This window comes from Opisthocomus hoazin, chromosome 5, assembly GCF_030867145.1.
Source record: "Opisthocomus hoazin isolate bOpiHoa1 chromosome 5, bOpiHoa1.hap1, whole genome shotgun sequence".
NCBI lineage: Eukaryota > Metazoa > Chordata > Aves > Opisthocomiformes > Opisthocomidae > Opisthocomus > Opisthocomus hoazin.
Genome location: NC_134418.1, coordinates 21,497,242 through 21,522,161, shown reverse-complemented (window position 1 = coordinate 21,522,161; position 24,920 = coordinate 21,497,242). Strand labels below are relative to the sequence as shown.

Here is a 24,920-nt window from a genome sequence, read left to right as displayed (position 1 = left end):
CTGAGTAAGATGGAATGTTTGTGACACTTTAATGCTAGCCTTCGCTCTGTTTCTCCAGCTTGTTGAAACACTCGGATCTCAGTTGTTAGGGGAAACCTGCTTAGGGAACAGCTCGGTGAAGAGCAGGGTAACTACTATCCAATATGCAAAGTTAGCACTCAGCTCTCTCGTATGAATCACATGTTTCCTTTGTAGCAGAACTGTAATAAGGGGACTAAGATCTATAGAGTATTCACTGTAAAAATATCGTGAGTGGGTTTACGCATACAGTGTCACGCCTTTGGCATGTGGCAGCACCAGGGCTGGCCATTAGCTAGGGAAAGAAACATCAGAAGGCAGGTACAGCGCTTGCATGGAAGCACAGCCTGTTAAAATTACGCAACTGAAGTGTGGCCTGGCATTCCCTGGTATCTGCACGGAGGATATCCTCCCTTACACAGCTTTAGAAATAGCGGAATTTTGCTCAGTGCTCCGCACTATCCATTTTTCACTGACCGGATCAGATCCTTTGCTACTGTGTGTTGGTTCAGCCACTGCCAGCAGTACCACATCAGTCTGCACCCCGAAATAATTTGCGGTCAATCAGAGAACAGCCTTTCTCAGCGGCATGGCCAGCGGCTCTCCTGGGGACCTGACTGGGTGCCCACAACAGCATGGTAAGTTGAAGAAAGAGATGATGAAGCGTTTAACTTGCATTTCTGACTAAAGAGAACCCTTTTCAGTGCCAGGCCTGGTGCAGCTAAATGCAGTGTTATCAAGAATTTGAAACTGGGAGAAGTGAACGTGAAACTTCAGCACGGGGCAAAGGAGCACAGGAACACCAGGAGCAGCTGTGGACAACACGGTTAAGGCGCAAGCAAAGAGGAAGAGGACTGGGACCAGTCGCGGGACCAACCAGGCAATTAGCTGAAGCGTTATTGGGAACGTTTCGAAGGCTTCGAAGGCTTCTTCTTCTGAAGCGCAGCACTCTGTGACGTATCTGTTGTACATACCTATGGGCACTGCTGAACTTTGCCCTAGGTAGGTCTGCAAAGGGTTTGGAAATGGAGAGGGGGATGGCAGAACCTGCACGTGCTTCCTGGATGCGCTTTGATTGCTGATGGACAGTGAGTCATGGAGGCTGATGGCACATAGAGTCACAGTAGTTCTGCATGGGTGTAAGAACCTGCAAGTTTTAAATCATGGGCCGAGGGTGCTTACTGCTTACTGCATTTTTAGAAGAAGACAAGTTTACACTGTAGTGCATTAATATTTGTGTTGTAAGAAATTCTTCTGCTATCTTCATTTCACTAAAATATGATGTAGTTGGAAATGATAGTTGCTTTGGGGGCTGGTTCCTCAGCTACTGTTAAGCTCGTAGTTAGGAAGTCTAACGACCTTTTTAAACCACCTTTAAGGTACTTAAGGAGTGCTTTATGTTTCTCTCTCTATTTAATTTTAAGCTCCATAGGTCATGTGTGATTGAAAAAATAAGAAGATGGCTATTTTTGCCCAATGATAAGCCAGACATCATTCAGGTCATGGGATTATACGGAGGGTTTTGGAAAATCTGTTTGCCATCTTTCATGTAGAGGGGAGAATCTGAGCCTAGCAGAGCATTACAGATCATTTGTTACAACTGATCGTGCAACCTGATGTTACAACAGCCCTGGCTTTGCTCTCCCATGCTTACCTTCACTGAGGACAGTCTGAAGAACCCTGCCAGAAAATATCTGGACCCACACACTTGCACTGAGCAATGCTTTTTATTTTTCCCATATGAAAATCTCTCATTCATATGAAAACGTTGGATGCACAGTCCTCTGGTGGTTTTCTTTAGTGCTTGATGCTAACCTCATTTCTTGTACATTGTATCAGCTCAGAGTAGAACTTGTCTGCATACTTAATTTTCTGCAAGCTTCTACAATATTTATATAAACAGATATTATGAAAAGATCTTACTTTTTTAAAACTTCTCTTTATTTTTACATTCAGTGCACAAGGACAGACAAGGTGAATATTCATGACAAAGTATAAAGCCATATACTGTCCTCAAAACAGTTAAAAGATATCGTGTTTAAGAGTTTAAAAAAAGTATTTTAGAAACCTTGTATTTCCAAAATTCCTCATCAAAGAAAATTCAGATCTTTTAGAAAAGTAGAGTTCTGTATCCTTGTGCATTAACACATGTTGTGAAAGTATGTAGGTGCTTTTCATTTTTACTTTAAGAAATCTGTCTCTGTATTGCTAACAACCTTTACGTAACCTATTGATGGAGCCAACAGCCTCCATAATACGCAGTATACAGTTACAAACAATTTGAAAAGTTATATTACAAAATATACAGTAGTTCCTTTTTACATTTTTATAGATAAACATTGCATAGATTTCGAATATTTAATATATAACACGATCACAAGCCTTTTTCTGTATAACTTACGAAAAATTCTGTACACTCAAATAATTATAAATAAAGTGTAAATATCTTTTGGTAAGAGCAGGGGGGGAAATACACCAGGACATGTTGTGCTGTCAAGTATTAAACAGAAATCTTTGTTGGAATCTGCCTAAACCAATGGCACAATATGGCCTGGAGCAAGGAGAGAAAGAACTGAATGTATCCTAGCGGGAATGTTAACGGTGAGGAACCATAAAGTACTGATATGCCTGACTATTTATTATTACCCTGATTCTTTTGTAAGAACTGCTTTTCCACAGTTATTTTCACTGTGCTTGACAGCTTTACCTCAAGATGCAAAATAGTGTGCACATTGTTGAAGAAATGAGTAGAAGTAGATTAAAACATTTCCTGTTTCAATGGGTGGTCAATGGAAACTTGAGATAACTTGGAAAGAATTCTGGATATTTTTCTCGTATTTTTCCCAAAGAAACAGAATGGGAAATGCACACTGGGATTTAAAGAAAAAGATTCTGAAAGCATCCAGAATTGTGAGACTAAAATGAAGAAGGATTACTGAAGATACCAAAATTCCACTTTCAAAATGAGATGCTGACAAAATTCTGTTTCAGCTATAGGAAGAATGAGGAAAATAATTTTTAAAACAATAGTTCGGCATAACTCTGCTCTCTGTTACAAAGCCCCAGAAGAGCAGAACTATACCAAAACTAGAGGCTTTTGGAAATTCAGTCTGATTCTAAGCGTGATGATAGCCAAATTCAGCCTACCAAATTCCAGAGCTCTGCAGGAAACAGACAGCTACTCAGAAGTAAATGCGTTCTAGTAACACTGAGTGGCTATGTTAAACTAAGGGTCTTCTCAGCATTTCCATTACAAATTTAATCTACAACTCCATCATGTAAACTGTCTTTAAATGACTTTTGGCCTATGCTGAGCCACCTGTTTGGTTTTTTTTTTTTTATGTTAGTTGTTGGACTTCAGATATTACCCTCTACTCACTGATATCTGAGCTATTGAAGGCCAGCGGAAGTACTCAGTGCATCTTTGAAATGCTTTTTCTGGCATTGAAATGATTCCTTTTGTCAACCCAGGATTCAGAACAGCCTGACAAGCACTTACTAAAACATCAGTAATGGTGAGATTCGAGCACAAGCAGCTTCCCACCAGGTGCTACACTACCTATGGATTGACTGCACACGGTAGTGACTACACTACTTACGGATTTTATTTGGGATTTGGATTGCTACATACAATTGCCAGTACAGTTCACATTATTTCCAAGGAGGGTGGTTCAGACCACAAAGTGATGGTGCAGAGTGAACACTCCTTTCTCTTCAGTAAACATTACCACGTGTCCTGTGCTAGCCATAATCTGCTCTCCAGGTTCCCTCTTTTGTAGGTCTAAAGCCAGTCTCCACCGCTAGTCTAAAAAGTCATTTTGTGGCTCAGCCCAACAAAGTCACAGTTGCACACAGATCTCCTGGCATGACACTAGGTTTGGGTGGCTGTCTCATCCCCTACCCTGGCCATTTGTCCTCTCCTGCACCATTCCTCTGATTGTGGGGTTACATGGTGAACAGGGTTGGAGAGGACTATCTAGAGAGAGGAATGGCCACGCAACCCCATCCTGAGTTCATCACACCCTTTGGTAACCACTCAGCATCTCCATACCCAGTGCTTAACCTTCAGCAGGCAGAGGCATCAGAAATTACTTTTATGGCCTTTTGCTTGAGATAATAAAAGATTATAACTCCTGTCCCCGGTGTTAAAGGAGACAGAGAGGGCTCAGAATGGGCTTATGCACACCCTTGTGCCAGAGCAGGACTCCGAGAGCTTCTGAAGGATGTCTCGGCATCTTGTTTTCCTTCAAACACACAGAAGAAATTTTGTACATACTGGGAAAACTACTGTTCTCCATTTTGACCACACACCAATGAAAACATTAGGAATTTTTTCCCTTTTTTTTTTTCCATTTCCAGCGCTTTTTAGTTGTTATAAAGTAAATTCTGCTAAGTAAGCCAGTAGGTCAGAAAGGCTGTTCTACAAATGCATTGTTTGGTTGGTTGTTTTTTAATTAAGTATGAATTGATCACCATTCCTTTCATCCCTCTCTTCATGGAACTACATCAGGATTTCTTTGTTTGCTACTGGTAACATTGGATGAAGGTACTGCATAGTAGATCCTCTGTAAGCAGATCTGTCATTAGCTTTTCAACTGATCATAGATTTTCTAGGGACTCTGTCAAGCTTGTTTGACTCCATTCCTTGATGAGTGATATACCACTGGCTGCAGGAACCTAACAAAATGTTCACTCTGTCCTCAGTGCATTGTCCAAGGTGGTTTTCAAGAGCCTGACTGTCCTATGCTGTATCTCTGCTAGTATGGGTTGATCCGCTACTATAAGGCCGTGTTGTTTGTGCCTGTTTTTTCAACACAAGCTGAAGCTGGTGCCCTTCTTCCACCTCTTTCTTCATCAGCCATCGCAATGGCGTTTTCATAAACCTCCATAGTTTTTACTTGCTTGTCTTTGGCACCCTCCTGTTCTGCATTGACTTTGCAGCACTTGCAGAAGCCACAGCAGTGTTTCCCACAAAAGGAGAGAGAAGACATAATTATATTGTCCCAGGGCTCTAGGGAGTGCATCCAGATGGGTAGGAAATCCCAATTTTGGAGCTTCTCAGGCAGTGAATGTGGTCGCTTTGACTGCATAATATTAATTACAATCACAGCAACGCAAAGAGCGAATAGGGGAAGACAAACACCCAGAAGGACTGGCCAGCCTGCCAGTGACAGACCAAATACAAACAAAGGCAAAAGAAAGAAGCAGACAAGAAGATAAAATATAGCAAACCATCTGTACTTTGCTGTTATGTTTCCCAAGGTCTTGCACAGGCGGATTGGCAGCCGGGTAAAAGGTAGCGGGTAAAACAGAATAATCCCAGAGATATTGAAGAAAAAGTGGCACAAAGCAATCTGAAAGCAAACACATTTGGAAAGTTCATTAGCTAAAAAGCTTTTAAATGCTCCTACCCACACAAAAATAACTTCCAGTGGCAGTAAGATGCCATAGTTTCCCTTCTCTTGCTCCTCACTGTTTTTTCTTGGTTTTCGTGCTATTGCAGGGCCTTTCCTAGCACGAAGCAAGGACTGGGTAATACCTCACACGTTGTAAAGCTCCCTGCCTACAAACAGGGGACAGCATTTGGACGCGAGGCAAGCCTAGAGGGGATGGCATATCTCCCTGCAGGTGGAGAAGTCTTAAAATGCAACTTTCAACTGCAAGAAATGGAGCCCATCAGAAATAAAGCTGCCAAACCAAACAGCTATCAGGGAACAGTCCTGTTGTTACTAAGGGATGAGAACCACATCACAACTGTTCATCAGTGGGTTCTGCATCCACAAGGTTTCAATGAATACACGGGAAGTGTAAATTAGGTATTGCATACAGGCTATTGAGAAATTGTTAATGGTGCAAACCTGGATTTTCTAAAAATTAGCTAGATGTTTATAGGGCACTAAGGAGATTCCTGGAATACGACTTTGTCTGGGTCTTTTATACTCATTTGATTCACATACTTCACAATCGTGTTTTAAAAAATAAGCACAAAGAGACACCAACTTGCTAAATCTTTCAGAAGTCGCTTAGACAGAATAAGCATACACTGAACCAAACAGTACATTCCTTGCTCACCTTATCTTATTTTCATTCTACAACTGTTATCAGACTAAAGTAAATATGAAAGTGCAGGGGTTTATTTTTAAAGTATGTTATAAAATCAGCAAGTTATCGTGAAATCTGAGACTAGTGAAGATAGTATCTTCTCGTGATCACATCTGTTCTATCACGCCTGAGGACAATAAAATTACTTCTGTAATTTTCTTGATTTATTATGGCTGGTAAGAAACATTCATCCTATTCACAAAGGAAATGTTATTATCTTTTCACTCTTTGATGTAGGGGGTGCATTCAAATGTTATCTGCTCCCTGGAATGTTCTTTACTGGGTGGTAAATGGGAGCCCAAAGCCAGGCTGCCTGCTTTTCAAGGCAGCAAGGAATTCAATAAAACACACTCAGAATAGATTTACAGTGAGAAAACAGATGCCGTGATGTTCACTGCAACCTCAGGTAGGGAGACGGCTTGCCATCTTAAGGGTTGTACAGCCTTCCCCTCGGTTACAGGAGCCCCTGTACACTGCACGAACAGAGTTCGGGTCCTGAGGAGGGAACTCACAGAAATTAGTCACCCTCACAGGGGACTGCCTAAGAGGGCTGTCACTGAACTCCAAGCTGCAGGGAACCCACACTTGGGGGTTAAGTGGCCTGCTCTGTCTCAGTTCTGAATTAATTCAATCAGATCAAACCCAATTTATGAAAGCAAGATTTTACTATATAGTGACATTCCAGGAATGTTTAATATAATCTTTTTGCTCTGGAAGTTGAAATCAATGAGCTGTCATTAATAGCATGCACAAAATCAGGCACGACCTCCAAGGCACATTTGCATCGGAGCCAATTTTGTCAGGTTTTTCCTTCAGAAAAGTTACAACTTCTAAATGAAGTCAAGGAAGCATTGGTTTATACTGACCTGTAATGAGTATTTTAATGTACTCCCTGGACTTGCTAAAGCTGCAAGTATAGCTGTTGTGGTTGTGCCAATGTTAGCTCCTAAGGTAAGGGGATAAGAGCGCTCAATGCTTATAACGCCAATGCCTGGGAGAAAAGAAACATGACTGAGTGGTTTCAGAATGACGGAGAACATGAAACATGGGGATAAAGAATACACTGTTGACAACTTACCAACAAGGGGTGTAATAGCAGATGTGAAAACAGAACTGCTTTGGACAATGAAGGTCATACCAGCCCCTGCAAGCATAGCCAGATATCCAGCTAGCCAAGTAAAAGGGAATGGGAAATCTGAAAAAATAGAGGGAGAACATTGTCTTTAGGATAACAGAATGCTCTACGTAACAGTAAAACAGTAGTGAAAAGACTATTAAGCATTTCAAATGTAGTTATATTGTTTGCACATAGTCTCTTAAAAGATAATTTTGGGTCAGAGTCAGTTTAACTACTCTAATTTACCCTGTTCACTGTACTCCCTCTCCAGCCTTCCACCACTGGATACACTTTGAGATGGATTCTAGACTAGGCAGACATTTGTCCTGACCCAGGGTAGTATGTATGTTGTAAAACAATTAGATACCAGAAATGTTTCCACAGAGGTCAACACAAAGCCTTCTAGCTGTCTTGAGTGCCTTGGTTTCGGCAACTGGGTACCTGCTGCATGGATCGAATCTCCAGAAAGCTCTGAAGACTATCCTGGGGTTGGTTATTCTAACTAGTTTCAAGCAGATCACCTCCTAAAAATTCACTAGTTAACCCTTGCAAAGAAAAGCTAATCACACTGATTAGGGGAACTAGCCACAATGGTCCCCTGTAGTCTGCAGATGTTGTGAGAAAATCAGGTTGCTACTTCTAACTAGTTTCAAGCAGATCAGATCACCTCCTAAAACCTCACTTGTTAACTCTTGCAAAGAAAAGCTAATCAAGCTGATCAGAGAAACTAGGCACAATGACCCCCTGCAGCCTGCAGATTTATAAGTGAGCCATGAGGTGAGGACCTGATCAATTGACAAGACACAGAGGAATACAGAGTAGATCACAAATGTACAGTAACTGGCGGCTGATCACTTTCTACCCCTCGTTTTTGATTTGGGCAGTGTTCTTTGCCCAGGAGAAGAGAAGACAGCATGGGCACCACTTTGTTGCCTTCCCTGTTTCTGTGAACCCTCTCTTCAACTACAACAGGAGACGTACCAGGACTGCTTTTCTCTGCTACAGGTTCTAACCTCTCCATTCAAGGGAGGATGAACAAAAAGCAGCCAAGTGAAAAAACCCCAAACATTTGTACTCAATGGATCCAAGCTGAAAAAAAACCTGGAGAACACAGGGAAAGACAGAAAGCACCACTATTCAGGGCTGCCTTGTCTTACTGAAGAGAGGGTTCAGCAGTGGAACAGGGCAAGCAAAGGGAATTAGATCATTAATCACTACAAATTTTTTTTTCAACTTACTTCAGAAGAAACAGGCAGGCTCTGTGCCAGAGCAGTCAATCACGACTCCAGCACTTCAGCGCTATCTTTTGAGGATGGGAACATTACATTTCTAACAGCTAATGATTACACATCAAGAAACAGAGCCTGGACTTTGGTCTCTGCTGGTGTTAATCTGCTGCAGTTCTCAAGCAAGCTGTTCAATAGCAGATTTTTAAAAGAAAGAAAATAACATGCTTGGGAATAAAAATGTTGGGGGGGGGGGGCAGATTTTGGTTTAATACTGTTTTCTTTAAACTATTCTATACTATCTGCCAAAACAGGAAGTATCAATAAATGTGCTCAGTATCCTTGTCATTCCTGAAAACAATGTTCAGGAAAAGCAGATAATTACCAGTGTTGATTGTCTTCTTGATAACGCTTGCCACTTGTCCTTTAAGCACAGAGTTTAATAGCTTAACAATCATCACCAAACAGGAGCACAAAACAAGCAGGGATAAAGCCAGAAGGATGAGACCAATGGCAAGATCAGGCAGGTCTGCATTTGCAAAGAGATGCTGGCCTGAAAAAAGAAGAGGAAAATGAATTGACCTAGCCACATTTTAGCTTCGGATCCCAAGCCCAGCTCTGGTTTTCATACACGCCCCTAAGAAAATGGGACCAAAGCACACGCAGCTTGAGGGGGTGATGCAAAGAGTGAAAAAGCCACCTCCCTTGCTCCACAAAAACCATGTCAGAGGGGAGCAAGAGGGGCTCTTGTATGGACACACTTATAAAGTACAGAGCAGGCACCTCTGCGGGGCAGGCAGGAGATGCATGACCATGTGCAAGGGAGAGGAATACAAGGGCGTGAGGAAATTTTGGTGTACTCCAAGCCAGATGGCAGGTCAGCTCTTCCCAGAGGTGGCTGCATGCCTCCGAAGGGCTGCTGAAAGTCCTGACGGGCATGCACAGGGACGGCGATATCCAAGCAACCCTTACAGCAAAGTAACTGTAGCTCCAAGTCACTTGAACAGCGAGGGTGACATGATACTGAAGACCTCAGTTGCTGATATCAGGGAGGGTGGAAAGAGATCCATGTGCAGCCAGACACCGTGATGTTGCTGGTAACCCCAGCCGAGCAGCTATAACAGGGCAGGGGCTGCTCTGACTGCGCCTGCGGTAGTGCCTTGTGTGCAGATACAGGCGAGGGCCTCTCCGAAGCGGTCTGTTAACACCCTTAGAAAGCTATACACATTTGTAAAGATATTACCAAAGGAGAAATAGTTCCACTACTTACATTTAGCAATATATTCTGTTTCAGTTATATTCTTTATGGTCCATGTCACATTTCCTTCAGTCCAGCAATGCTCAGGAGATGTGCAGTTTTCTGAAGGTGGAATTGTGACATTCTGCTGTGTCTAAACATTGCCAAAGCAGATAGTTCAGTCACCTACAATCCTTAATCAAGAGCTCATGCAAAGTTCTAGATTTTCACTATAACCAAGTATTCATCAACTAAAGGCAGATTTGTAAACTGGAATGTAAGCTGGCACCACACTAATGAGAAGACAAGATTTTTCACATTCTTAAAATAAATGGTTGTGCTGTTACCCAAGTCAATCAATACAACATTTAAAGATTAAAATATTAAAATATAGCACCAAGTCATCAGTAGCTAAGAACCTTAACTAATCATGTCAGGTTTTGTGCAATTAGGTTCATGTCTGACTGCAGTTGGGGGACGGTGACATTTCTTTTCCAGCCAATGCCGCAGCTTCCTTGGGTTTACTGTCATCTTAACTGCTCTTAATAGTCTCGTGAGCCCTGCACAGGACTGTGATTCAGGAGACTACAACACTAGTGTAGCCTCTGTAGCTGGATGAGCACAAGCTGCTCACGCTGCCTTTCTGTGCCTCAGTTTCCCTGCCTATAGAAATAGAATTGCTGCTACTACTTTCCTTTGTAAAGATCAAATGCTATCGACGAGGTAATTACTAGCGCTATGATTACCATTAGTATTACTGACCTGAGCCTGAATATCTATTCACACCGCAATAAACCCTTCTTTATAAGAGCTCCTAGCCCAGACACATTGCATTCTGATGCTGGGTTGCGAAGTCCTTGTGCAGATGAAGGAAGAGTTTGCTGACTGAACTGTACCTCCCCACAAGAGCAGCTCACAGCCAAACTCTGAACCACACTGCTGAACAGGAGGTATCTTTAAGATGTGTTTGAGTGACTCTCTTTTGCAGAAATGGGGAAAGGGAAATCCTGTTTTCTTGCCGGGCACTGCCTGCAGACACCCATGTTCTCATTGCCCCTCCAGCTGGTGCAGATGGGCAAAGCTGGGGGTGGATCCAGTGCCCCCACATCTTTGGGGAGCGCTGGCCTCCATCCTCCCCAACACATCAGCCATTACAAACACAATGCAATCTTGTTTCTCGCGTTCCTGAATTTGTTTCAGACATCTGAGCTTGAAGGTAGCTGCATTAGATGGAAATGTTTATCCCTATGTTTTGCTTTAAGCATATGGGATCTGCATGGATTTATCCCTGTCATCAGTCTGTTTAATCATTTTTGCCAGAAATGAGTTGAACCCGCTAGGAATGTAAATCATTTAAACGCTCTTCCTCTTCCCCCACCAAGTTCAAGTGTAGGAGTTTCACGTGTTTTTGTAATTCGACTATATGCTTGGACAGGAGTCACACAGCCAAAATACAGACAAAGAAAAAATTGCATGTATGGAAATGCAACCCTCAGCAACACTTTCTGTGTAGTTGCTTGCCTGCTAAGAGTGGGGGAAATGCAGGACTCAGGGCTCAGACCTCACGGAGAGGTAGGCTGGTCCTGCTGGGCAGCACGGGTAGCCGAGTACGGGCTGGGGCCCGGCAGCAGAACAGCTGCCCAGACATCACCGTGCCTCCCCGGAGACGAAACACCAGGCTCCTCAGCGGTGTAACCTGAGCGGAGTTTCACGCTCTGCTCCTGGCACTATCTCCCTAGCTAGCGTTTCACTGGCCATCCAGACCGTCATTCAATAGGAGCTGGGCTCCTCTAAAAACCCAAGCACTTAATTTTAACCTCCGCTGCCTGTCCTTAAGTATCTCCTGCCTCAGGACTTCAGGAATTACTATTCTGTACTACCAACAAGTAGAATAGTCTAATTGGAGTTCCAAGTGGTATTTAATGCTCAAATTGTTAGTTAGCTGAACAACTCAAACCAAGACTCAGCTCCACAGTTTACCAAAACTCATTGGTGTCGACCTGGGCACCAGATTCCTTCCAGCTGCAGGGTTGCTTGGGTGAAGACCAACGGGACATAGCCCCACATAGCCCCACAGAGGCTTTCTCCAAGGACAGTTTTCCAAGAAAGCTGCAAATAACCAGCTGCCACCAGATCACCCTAACACACCTAAGACTAAAGGTGGTTAGATCAATAGATAAATGGCAGGCAAAAAGATATTTTCTTTGGCCTATATTGCAGATTTTTTCTACTTTCAGGGAGTTGGTAGGAGTATTGGTGTTTAAAGGCATTGGGATGTGAAAGGAGAAAAAAGCTTGGCTTGAAACCACCAGTTCTGATAAGCAAGGGCCTGCGTGGTACCAAAAGCAACCAGGTCAAGCTCACCACTAGTATGACATCCTTGGTTTAAGCGGAACAAAAACTGTATTAAATTGTTTTCATTCTTTTTCAGCTGCAAAAAAAATACTCATTTAAAAATCTAATTTCACAATCCAATGATAAAGACTGTCAGCTACAGATCAGTAATAAATTTCCTGAGGAACCTGACAGTGATTTTAACATGATACTCACCACATTGCTTTCAGTTACACACCAGATCTTTACCAAGCTTTTGTTTTTTGCTGATTCATCATTTGTAGCAATTGCATTTATTACTGATTTATCAAGCTTTAAAAAACAAAAAAAAAAAAAGAAGGGAAAAAAGCATTATTCCAACTTGCATCACACGCTTCTGTTCAGATCTACTCAAATAACCCCCTTGGAAGCTCAACCACATCAAGCCTGCGTGACCATCTCTAATGCTGGAGCTGCTGCCCAATAGGTAGGAGGGAGTTTACTCCCAGAAAAATGTACAACTCTATGTGCACAGACACTGTGTCTCATTCTCCCCAGATCATCCACCACCTCATCTCACCCTTTCTGTTTGAACAGCTACACTGACACAACTGCCTGAATGCATCTACTATCATTTTAGGAGCTGTTGCACATGCCCCCTGGCCTCCAGCTGTCCCTCCAGATGTGTGCGAGTTTCCCGTAATTTCAGTGTCATCTCTTCAGGTCCTATGCAGATCTTCTGGATGTCCTAGGTTGTCCCAGCTAGTACTATCTGCCAAAGTCTAGGCAACAGGCTGCCATCTCATCCATCCCACGTGGCTGTATTTGTCCTCACCTGCCTTTCCAGTCCTCCTGGCTAGGTCTACCATCATTAAGGTGAAAAGTGGAGGAAATAGAAACAGGAAATGCAGAGCTGGGGCTCTATGAAGTGTGAATAAAAAGAGGAATCCCTCAGTTAATGAGCTTGAGGACACAGAGAAGTGAGTGGTATCCCCCCCCCCCCATATTCAGAGCATTTTGATTAGCTGTGACTGAACCAAGCACGCAGCTTCCTTGAAGACAGGAAGATCTTACCTCAATGATGAGCTTTGTAAAGGGGTCTGTGATAACTTTTAGTAGCTCAGGAGCATCCTCACCACTTTCAAGGTGAAAGGACTCAACTATAACATTGGTGAGATGGTAAAGATAGCCGGAAATAACTTCAATGGGCAATAGTGCAAACACAGCAAGCCAGTTAAAGAAATCATGGATTGTTGCCCCAGCAAAGGCCCTGTCGAGAAGAAATTAAAAAACAGAGCTGCTTTTAATTAAAGAACATGTGCATAACGTCAATTAAATATGAAATCATAGAAGTAGGGATGAAGCCCATTTCAGGATGGGAATCATTTCATTTCTGGGGTCACAGGAGATGGCTACTTTGCTACAGAGTGCTAAGTTGTCTCCACACCGCTGACCAAGTGAAAGAGCCAGCCAGGTGAGCGAAACAAGACAAATTAGAGAAGGCAAAAGTGATCCTTAAAATGAGGCTGCCAAGAGTACTTGTCTGAAGAAAGAAGTGGCTGTACAGCCTACATTTGTTTTGCCTCTCACCCATTTTTGGTATATTTTTAATCCTCAGCCAGGCGCTGCCTCTGGGACCTGTTCTCCCTGACTCATGGGGGAAGATGACTTTCTGCAGCCCTCCAACATGTTCTTGCAAACTGTTGGTGGTCCAGCTTCTCCTCCACAGCCTGAAGAACTACAGCTCTTCCCTCAGAGGCTTTGGCTAAGCGTATTTCATACGTCTGGTATGCCATAAATGACAAGGTACCAAAGTCTCCTATACATCCCAAGTTTACTGCTCATCTCCAGCAAGCCATGAGCTCTCTCAGTGATAATGTCAAGTGACAGTTTGAATGTTGTCACTGTGTATATCTGACAGCCAAAACAGTTCCTTTCCCTATTGTCACCAGCTCTTGCCTACTGTAGAGTTTAAAAACCTTCAACATTGAAGTCTCTTTTAAAGAAAGTAGACCAAATTACTGTAAAATCAAATTCTTGTACAGCCCTCCCATAATGAAGAGATAATCAAAGGTAGGTGGTATAGTGGGAGTAGCTGAAAATGTATGCTTGTGAAAGATCCAGTTAAAAATGGTGGATTCTTACAAAAACATGAATCTTTTAAAGGAACCTAGTATGCTTTTCTTCAAGTCTATGAAGCCATAGATCTAGACAGCATTATACCTTGGCCATGGCCATGCTTGTGACTTTCCTAACTAGACATTCAAATTTTGGTCAGTAGAAAGGTTGAATGGCTGTAGAAGTAACAGGGAATATAGAAGAAAGCCTACAAAGAAGGAAGAAAAGCAGCTTTTCAGACATGTTGTTTAAGTACGATACCTTCTAAATTCATTCCTGTCCCCAGCTTGCATGAGTGCCACAATAGTGTTTGTAACGGAGGTGCCAATGTTTGCCCCCATTATGATAGGAATAGCTGATTGAACAGTCAGCACTAGAAAGCAGAAAAGGAAACACTGAATGAAAAAATCAGATCGTCAGCAAGCTCTTTGCTCCAACGAAAATTAACATCTATTAATGTCACGCGAACCCTGACTTCCCTTGATGTCACTGAGATTAGGCGCTCCAATCCAGATGTTTGCTTTAACCAAGTCCCCTGGGCACAAACTGAGGCACAGGAAGTTCCGTCTGAACATGAGGAGGAACTTCTTCTCTCTGAGGGTGACGGAGCACTGGAACAGGCTGCCCAGGGAGGTTGTGGAGTCTCCTTCTCTGGAGATATTCAAGACCCGCCTGGACAAGGTCCTGTGCAGCCTGCTGTAGGTGACCCTGCTTCGGCGGGGGGGTTGGACTAGATGACCCACAGAGGTCCCTTCCAACCCCTACTATCCTGTGATTCTGTGATTCTGTGAATGTGGTACTCTCATAGTCCCATGATCACCACTGAAACTTTAGCCCATGGTTATCCCTTTCCACCACATGTTAGAGGGCCAGAGTAAGATAAAACCTCTGCTTTCCCAAGCGCTTTCCTACTTACTACAGAATTTTGTAACGATGCCACAGAAAAGAATGAAGGTCAGTAACTGGATAACATGAGAAAAGTATGCAGATACTTCCGAAATTTTTGCATTCAATGCCAAGGCTTCCAATGATTTCATGGCAGTTGTGGACTTACTATTACTACTACTACTACTGCTATTATTATTATTATTACTTTTTAAAATTTTATTTTATATCAGGGCAACAGCTGTGAAAATCTTTTCCTGCAGTCTATGCTCTTACATCCAAAGCTTCTACAACTTGAACACAGGTGGGAATGTTTTCACACCAGATCAAGATTTATGAGTGATATCTAGGAAGACAGTGCAAGCAGACTTACGTGTGGAGGACACCATGCTGACCACAATGGATGAAGACGTGCTGGAGCTCTGGACCATAACGGTCACCAGAACTCCTATCACCAGTCCCGCAACAGGATTAGACAGCACTGAATCATCTTGAAAAATGTCCCCTGCTGCTTTACCTACAAAAACCATGTTCTCAGAGTAAGGGAAGTGCAAGGTAAAGTCCATAGGAATTATCGGAGCGTTTAATTAAAGATCATTCAACCATTTAATTAATATGCATAGAGACACACTTGCCAGCCAAAAGATGTACAAGATGATGTAGCCCAAGGACCCAAATTCAGGTCCTGAACTCTCAGCTTCTCAGTTGTCAGAGAATACTTTATATTCTCTCATTTCAGTGACTGAACAAGCTCTACTGAACTCCACAGAGAACCATATAAAACCACAGCCATCAGCAGAAAGACTGTAGGACAAAACCTCACACATGCATAGATTTAAATGCTATTTCTGCCTTGATATTTTTGGTCACTGCATCAAGGAAAACTGCTTTAAAAGTCCTAAGTAGTTTGGTTCCTGTAGGTTTCTGTGTTGCCAAAAATCCCAAATACTTCCACAGAAGCTTGCATATTTCTCTGATAACTGCTTCTGAATCCATCAGTAGAATTCAACCCTTGGAGACAGGTAAACACAAAGAATATTGAATAGTTTCAATCTTTAAAGGATTTGGGGGACATTTCAGTGCTGGAGGCTTTGATCAAGAGTGCAATTTTCATATTTCACCTTGTTGAAATGTCTTTCACATGGGATAGATTTATGCACAGATGTATTCATGTAAACTGTCACTAAAGTAACCTTACTAAGAAAGCAGGGCCAATAATCCTTACATCAAAAGCTCTTTGGAATTTGAGAAACAAAGGCCCTTTCAAACAAATGAAGGTCAGTCTTCAGTTAGAGCTACTTCCTTCTGAATCTATAGCTCAACACATAAATCTATGGAGAATGTTCTTGAAGAGTGATACTTGTAATTTAGTCACTCAGATGAAATCTACTGCCTCATTCATAGTTGATTCTTGATGTTTTAGGCATTTTCGTACCTCCTACCAGTTGAAAAGCAGAGCTCAGTACATCCAGGGAACACACGAACAAGTAGAGCAATCCAAGTAGCATAATAAACTTCCCTATCCCGTAGAGTACACGAATGATTTTTCCTTTTCTATCCAGTTCTGCAAAACAAATACATTATGCATAAAGGACTTGCTTGATGTGTCTGGTCTTCTTTCTGGAACAGTCTAGCGCACAAGCACAGGCAACAGAGTCAAAGACAGTGTTGTGACCCCAGTGTGTGATTAAACCCAAAAGAATGTTCTTCTTAATCAAATTTTAACTGCAGAAGCAGGTAGTTTGTTTACCTAGTTTCACCATGCAAAAACTTTTGGTATATGACAAAAGCCTTATGAAGTCTGAGATTGACCCTTGGTTTTACACAGTCCTCCTGCTGAGTAAAGAAAGACCAAGAGCAGCCTGGGTATAAAACCCTATTAGTTTTGGATCGTTTTTGTTATCTCCTTGTGTTTTAAGGAGGGTAAGCAGCATGATTTCCAGATTCTTCTTAAATGACTAAATATTACATCCCTGTTCACTGTTGGGGAAGGTGAGACAGAGTGTAAAGCCTGCATATGAAAAATCCTCAAATCTTAAATGCAGTTCTGCAGCAAATATCATTTCAGAAAAATAACCGAGACAAACAGAGCAGAAGTGATGGAAAAAATGAATGCAGGTAACTTATTCACTGCAAAATGGCTACCTGACCACTTGACGCCAGTGTCCTGCAGTTCTGGCAGAGCCCATGGGTCATCTTCTTCTGGCCTTGTCTCATCTATCAAGGCTATTGTGGAGAACGCAGGTTGAATTTCCCCTTTATTTCCAAGTGAAGCCACGTTTCCTGATGAAATAGAACATTTAAAAAAATGGTTTAATTACTTTTCATCTTCTTCAGGGAGCCCCAAAACTTGTGTGTCTCTGTAACTCACAACTGAGCACGCGTTACCTTTGTGATTTTCTCCTTCTCTCCCAGCCATGTTCTGGTTTTGTTTGGAAGAGTCCCCAATATAGTTATTGGTTTCAGGCTTTTCCACCTCAGGCCAGGGAGCCATGATCTGTGACTAACAAAGTAATGTTGATTAGAATACACGTGCAGCCAAAATATTCAACTTGCAACAGGGTACGTGAGAAATATGATGAAGTTAAGAGAGAAAGAGATGGAAATGGAATGGAAGTAATTTGTCCCTGAACACAGCTTTTTACTAATCTTTATGAATTATTCCTTTCTCTGCAAAGTTGATTTCTTGAATATTTTTTAAAATGCACAGCTGATTTATTTGTGCAATTTACACAGTAAAAAAAAAAATATTTCCATCTCATGCCTGTATTTTTGTTCACTTTTAACTGTTGTGAAAGCAAAGATTCCTCTTCTTTCCAAACCTTAGGCATTTCCTTTCTTTAATTCATTTTATGTCCTTTCAGCAAAAAGTCAGAGGACTGTTTTACTTTCTTCCACTTCTGGATTTAACTGACTGCCTTTACCAAACAGGCAATCAAATATACAGACCTTAGTAAAGAAAGTTCTCCCCCAAAGCATTGCCTAATTTGGGTCATGTGTGCTAAACACAATCTTCTTCTTGTCTTTACTGGTTCATTCCCGTGGAAGCATGGAGGGGAACGTGACCCTGGACAAGGTGGAGGAAGACCCCAGAGTTTCAAGCTCCAGAATGATGCTTGCTGAATGACTTGACAAGAGTGTAAGTGTAATTAGACAGCAGTGGGCATCTGCAGGTCTATCGCAGCTGGTGCTGCAGGCGAAGCTGAGTCAGGGGCAGGGAGGTCAGGCTCACCCATCTCATGCAGGTTCTCTGTTTGAACCTCTTCCTTCCTGACCCCTTTTGAGCACATTTGACATGTATTGTAATATTAACAAATAATAACTTAGAAAATAAGACATTATATGGCTAAATCCTGCCAGCACAGGTCCAGGCACGTGTGACAGACCTAGCCCAGGTACAAGAGGAGGAAGCAGCTGTTCGTTAAACCAAAACCTAGAAGAGACCTACTTATTTGCTTCACCAATATCGGAAGCCAGAGGGAGGGACATTAAAAGGGGGAAGGTGACCATGGGGAGCCAAGGATAATACTTCTACCTTTCCAGGCTTCTAAGGCTGTTGATTAGCTCAGCCAGTGTGACCAAAAACTCAGTGGAAAGGATGGGAGAAGTGAATCCTACCCAGAAAAGCCTCACCATAGGGTCTGTCTCTTCCACTCCCTCTGCCACACAGGTCGGTCAGCGCTGCAGGTGAAGCTGCCCCGCAGCCGTCACATCTGGCACCCACGCGGCTGAAACATCAGTGCCAGATGTTTCAGAATTTGCCTGCAATGCCGCTCATAGACAGGGCACCCATGCCCAGGCTCCAGAAGTCAGTGTCAGAGCTCAGAATCGCGGAATGGTAGTGGTTGGAAGGGACCTCTGTGGGTCATCTAGTCCAATGCCCCTGCTGAAGCAGGGTCACCTGGAGCTGGTATGATGCTCCTGTAAACAAGGTTCGCCTGCACTTAGCAGCCACTCTAAGGGAGTATAATTAATCACTCCTTCAATCATAATCCTTTATATAGCTGATGGTGAAAATGTTTTATCCCTGCCCACGTCAATAAGCCGCACTTCCTCCTCCTCTTGCTGGGAAAGAAAAGTCACAGACGAAATCACTCATGTCTTACTGCAGCAGAGGAGGATATTATTTTCTGGCGCTCCACAAAGAAAAGAGTACCTCCCCTTCCACGTTAGCAGGAAAAGTTATTCTGTAATTCCATTAGCACAAACTATGCTTTTATATATTCTTTATCTGTGGCGTGAGATCCAGAGCAGATCCCAAGATACACAAAGATCTCAGAACATATGGAAGAAAATCACTCTTGCTTGTTTCAACAAGGGTTTCCTCTTGCTTGGAGCAAATTCTCATATTTTCACCCATGCCAGAACAACCTCCCAACCCCACCCATGCCAGAACACCTCCATCTTGTTAAACGAGTTTTATTTATACATGTTCAGCATTTAAAGAGCTCTAAAAGAAAATAACTGCTCAGCACAAATGCTTCTTAAGTGAAACGCGATCAGGAAAGTTCGTTGGAAATTCAGATGTGAAGTTGCATTGGCAACATATTCTCACCATGGAGAGACACAGAATAAGCTGGACACCACCAGCCCTACAGATGCCATCAGTACTTTTACAGCTCTTCTGTTACGCTCAGTATGGAAACGAAGGATTCTGCCTGCATGATTACTATATGGTGATGCATTCACTGGAGAAAATGGAGCTTGAAAACTTCAGCAGACAAACGAACTCTATGTCTCCTAAATAAACTCTCCTCATTCAAGAATTCAGCAGGACATTTTTTCGTAATAAACATCTCCCTTGTTCCTGAGGTGCTCAGGATCCCACAGGTACGTCCTGTATTATTATTGGTTTTGCTTTATGTGACTAAATAGCATAGAATAAGAGTTGACCACCTGTGAGGAGGAAGTTTTTTATAGGTATGTATATAAAATTACTCATATGAGCCCTAGTCAACCTCTGATTTGCGAAGGTAGGCTTGAATACTGGAGGTCTTTACAGCGTTTGCCTAGTACATTTGGGTTTGCAGAGGTATTACTAGAACAGCCCATCCTGCATGATTGGTATCAAGGACTGATGAAAGCAGAACCGTCTAGATCCTTGAAGTGCTACCAAAGCTGTCAGCTTTCTCCAGATCCAGACTCTTGTTAAGAGGAACAGCTGAGAAGATAGTTTACAGCCACCTGATACTCTGTTTGCTAGAGCCCTGGCCACAGCTACTTACTGTTAATTAATCGCTGGGCAACAAGGATCATCTACATGCTACAGTTGTCCCTTCAAAGAATTCTACCTTGGCCCAAATACAGACATTAACATCTTGAGAAAACACTCAGAAGAAAACCTGGGTGCTGCAGAGGAGCGGAGCAGTGGGGTGACACAGCTAACTGCGTCATTCCCCAGCAGCTGGTATTAGCTGCGCCTGTGGGAAGGCTGACGACAGGCGCGCTGTAAAAGACCAGCATCACTTGACGCCAGATATGCATGGCAATGAAAACCCCAATAGTGGTTTACTTTTGAACTCCGAAGACATAACTACGCGGGGAAGGATCGTGTTAGCTGACGGGCAGAGGACAAGCTAGTGCCGACTCGCGCCGCAACAAGGAGCTCTGTTCAGCTGGAGACACCGGTCCGGGTCCAAAGGCAGGACAGCTGCCGTTGCCGGATGAGGCGCCCGGAGCAATGCGCTCTGCGCGTCCCTGTGCCAGCCCAGGTGCCGCAGTGCCCGGTCCCCTCCCTAGCTGGCAGGGTGCTGGGCAGGGTGCCTGCGCCCAGTGCTCAGCCGGGGAGCTCGCGTTCGGGGAAGCGTTGGCGCTTCGGATATCCGCCTGCGCGGAGCTGTGCTGAAATGGGAGATAGCTTCCTCCCGAAAGTGGCAAGTCAAAATACGCTATGCATATTGCAAAGGTCTGAAAACTAATGCCTGCGCAAACTGTAATCCAGTCCGTTTCCATGAACCTGGCGGCAAATCCTCTCACACCATCGTGTCTGCTCCCTTCGTTATAAGTATAGTCTTTCCTCGCCTTCGGAAAATACTAACTAGGTGTGACATCCTCTCCAGCTCCAGAAGAAACCGAAACCTCCCGCTCCTAAGGGGGAGACAGACAGAAATCAATGGCATTCAGATTCTGAAATAAAATGCGAGAAAATCGAAGCCAAAGCGGGCTCCCTTGGTTTTTATAACGATATTCAGTCTCTCACTGCAGCATTTCAAAGAGTTAAAGTTTCCGGGGAATTATCTGAGCAACACTAGGTGTCATGCAGTTGCCCTATTTTGCATTCCTCAGTGACTCATTGGACTGTAACAGCACTGCCGGAGTTGCAGGGCTAGACTGTCGGTGCTTTTCAGTTTTAAACCAGAAACAGTCGTAAATCTATTGATTTTGCTTGGCTTAACAAGGAGAATAGGAACTACCACTTGCACATGCCTGGACAGTATTGTTTGTACCTCTCCACCCGTGACAGCTCACGGAAAGGCCACATTGTGCCTGAAATAAGAGCTACAAAACAGCAAGCTTTAAAAAAATCTCACCTCCAGGGGAACAGACCCTGTCAAACCAAGATGAAATAAAAGCACTCGAGAAAACAGCAGTATTTTCAAAACCAGCTGGTAATAACTGCAACAACCACCAACGTGACCGTACATGTGCCTACAGGTTGCTTAAGCAGCTCCAAAACAAGTTTTGGGTTCAGCCAGGCTTCCTCCCCCCCCCACTTTCTATCTCACTGTCTCCTTCTCTATCAGCTTTTCTACAAACACAGATCACTTTCTTGTCATTCATCACTGTGCTACAGCTTTTATGTCAAAAAGGGATTTATCAGCTGACCTGATATCTAACTGTATGACTTGGTAAATATGAATATGTACCACATACTTCACAGGAGTAAATACCAAGTTACAGAGCAATCCTCATATGCAGCTTGAAGAAACGTGGGGGTTTTCCCCCTCAAAATGAATAATTTCTGACACAGAAGCACATTATGTAGAGACAGGAAAGGAAAGACCCTCAGCCAGCACAAATTCATTCAGTAGCTTTACGTGAGCTGATAATTTTGCCCCAGAAACTGTTCCACGGCAGCCACAAAGCCCGAGGTGCAACAGAACAGGCAACAACTTAAATAAATACCAGCAATGATTCAGCCTTGCTAGGAGCAGGTCTTGCCTTTGCTCTGGCACCAGCCACTTCCTTGGGGTTTTTTCTCTTAAGAAGTTATCAGGCTTAGCCAGGATGTAAATTTTCAACTAATTTAGTAATAAAGGAAAAAATAAATACGTGAAAGCTAAAAAAACCCCAGCACTGTGCTCACTGTTAATTCCTATGGATCCCTGAGCCTTCTTGCTCACAAGCTTGAATTTAACACACAGCAAAACTAAATAACAGATAAAACAAACTAATAAAGAGAATTAATTTCTAAGCTAGTGCAGAGAGAAAAGGAGTCCCAAACATGGATTTTTGCACTCACAACCAAGCAAAGCACCGGGCAGTGCCACTGAAGAGCTGGAGCCAGGAAACATCAGTGAACTACTTGAAATGCCTACTAGGTATTCAAATAAAACAATTACTTTTTTAGAATAAACCAGCAAAAAACCCCAATAATCCCACCAACAAGGAAATACAACAAATCGACCCCATCCCAAACATAAAACACATAGTAAAGAATAGAGAGAGGAAGAAGTAGTGACATGAAAAAGACTTACTGATCGAATGGAAGAGCTGCTAATAAGTTACTGAGAAACCAGTTGATTTCTGCGTACTGTCACAATAGTTGAGCTAACTACATTGGACTAATGTATTCCTTTTACCTCTGTGTATCAAACCGAATTGGCATAAGAAAATGTTTCCATCAAGAATCGCCTGACACAGGCACAGTGCAGCACACAGACCTTACACGCTATCTGTGCTAACACATGAACTGACAGTATTCCCTTCCAATGTTTCATTAATCATATCCTCGACATTTTCCAGTATCCGATACCACTGAATATCATGACGTAAAATCTCACTTCTTTTCAATCCAAATAACAGTTAAAACAGTACTTTGTTATGCTTTAGGCAGTCATTTCTGTATTTTTTTTCTGACAGCTCTAATACCATGCTTTTTTCCTTCACCATATTCCACAAAAATAAATCTAGTTATTTGCAGACAAAAAGTAGCCCAGTTTGGTTTTAGAACCACGATTTTTTTATCACTTCCTTAAAATAGAAATGCAGTTGAAAGAATACAATCTGAACATGCTAACAAGTGGGTGACATTTCACATGCCACGCCAGTTCCCCACGTTAGCTCTCTCTTGCCATTCCTTGAGCTGCAAAAGCAGCTGTAATCTAAATAAGTTTGAAAAAAGAAGAAAAGAAAACTTGGTCTTAGCTGTTCTTACTTACCACTTCTTTCTTCCCAGACAACAGAGCAAATGGATCAACTGGGCAGCCACTGCAACCTGCAATATATATAGACAGGTGTTGAGCAAAGTTTGCTTTCATCACTGCGCACTAACATTCCTATTTTACAGTCCAGAGGCACTGCCTACCTGCAGCTTAATGATCACAATCAACCTTTTTTTAGCAGGAGTGGGCAGCAACCAAGACTGATAAAACTCCAGGCTGTTTCACACTTATCACATTCTAAAAAATGTCCCATCAGCATTTAAGTACAAGTTACCAATGTGTTCATGTGAATGCTGGGGAACGGTTTGTTCCAGCCTGAAAAATTGCTGTCCACCTGATCATTCAGTAATCTTTTTTCCAATAATAATTTTCCCAAAATATTTCACAATCTCAAAAGTCTGTCAAAAGGCTGGGAAGCAGATGTAGTACTGTTATTTGTCAGTTCAAGTGCCTATTAATCTGCCTCAGAACTGAAGTGAAGGAGAATCAGATAAAAAGCGGTGTAAGTAGGAAACACGTAAGAACTTCTTTGAGAACAGAGGATGGAGTTTCATTCTTATCAGTGCTCAATGTTTACAATTAAAGCGAGCTCATTAGCATTTTGGCTGTGGCTGTCCTTCTAAATGAGATTTAAAGATGTGAGGACACCTTTGATAATTGCATTCAGAATGCTAGCGAGGAAGAAGACGGTATGATAAATAGAGAAGTTATTCAATAAATACAGTATGGTGTTACAGATTAGACAAAGAGCCACTAGCACTGCTGTCTGCTCTACTGATGGGGGGTTAGGGGGGGCAGGGGAGCTGCATTAGGCACTGTAGCTTTATTATCTTTGAATTTTTTCTGTTTCAGCAGGCAACTTATACTGAGAAAATAAGCTGTAAACCAGCAGCCTAATCAGCAGAACTGCTTTGTCTGCGTGTACACGGTCATATCTCCCAGCAACTTAGTGACTTAGTAACCTAGAAAAATAAAACTCTTGCTTTTTGCACCTTTTGGTCCCGCAGAGGTGCCCAGCATTTGGAGCTGTGAGTCAGAACTTACTCTTCACCTGCGTTGGCATCAGAAATGTTTAATAAGTGGTGATCATGAAAGCCTCCGCAGCCCTGTGCATGGCATCACACCATGGCAGCGGGCCCAGCAAGCACCTCCCCAGCTGCGGTGGCTCTGCTGGTGTCGACCCCACCGCCTCGTTACCCTGGGCACAGCTGATGCTGCAGCCCAAGGATGAAAGCGTCAGCCAAGCCTGCCTCCCAGCTGCAGCTTGCACAGAGAAGGCTACGGAAAGGAGACAGATTTTTCTTCTGCGCGAAGTGGAGAACAGTCTGAAGCGGAAAGAAGTGATGGAAAATGGACCCAAGGTCCACCTTGGTGCTTCACAAACTCAGTTTTCTTAACAGAAGTGCACTTTAACATTGCATCAAAAAATAGTAAGCTTTCATTGATGCCCTGCATGTGGGAAATCACATGAAGCTTGTAACTGGGATTCCTTGTGTTTCTTTGAGCTGTGGCTTGTTCTC

General features: G+C 42.9%; 1 protein-coding gene across 1 annotated transcript; it reads right to left on the bottom strand.

Moving 5' to 3' along the window:
• Positions 1-1,959: 1,959 nt before the first annotated feature.
• Positions 1,960-24,471, bottom strand: SLC34A2 (solute carrier family 34 member 2). Its single transcript, XM_009934309.2, has 14 exons — positions 24,393-24,471; positions 23,398-23,453; positions 17,405-17,519; positions 17,162-17,299; positions 16,452-16,580; positions 15,390-15,533; positions 14,393-14,504; positions 13,088-13,283; positions 12,251-12,346; positions 9,734-9,854; positions 8,849-9,016; positions 7,199-7,315; positions 6,987-7,111; positions 1,960-5,372 (listed from the first exon to the last, which is right to left on the bottom strand). The coding sequence occupies exons 1-14, from the start codon at positions 24,418-24,420 to the stop codon at positions 4,797-4,799; spliced, it is 2,121 nt and encodes a 706-aa protein (XP_009932611.2). The 5' UTR covers positions 24,421-24,471; the 3' UTR covers positions 1,960-4,796.
• Positions 24,472-24,920: the final 449 nt, after the last annotated feature.

Excerpts from the sequence above, each read along its gene's own strand:
- SLC34A2 (XM_009934309.2), bottom strand. The coding sequence starts at position 24,420 with ATGCTGGGCACCTCTGCGGGACCAAAAG. Across the intron at positions 23,454-24,392 it reads CACCTCTGCGGGACCAAAAG|GTTGCAGTGGCTGCCCAGTT; the intron begins GTGCAAAAAGCA and ends TATATATTGCAG. Across the intron at positions 14,505-15,389 it reads CAGCATGGTGTCCTCCACAC|TGCTGACTGTTCAATCAGCT; the intron begins GTAAGTCTGCTT and ends TCTGCTTTCTAG.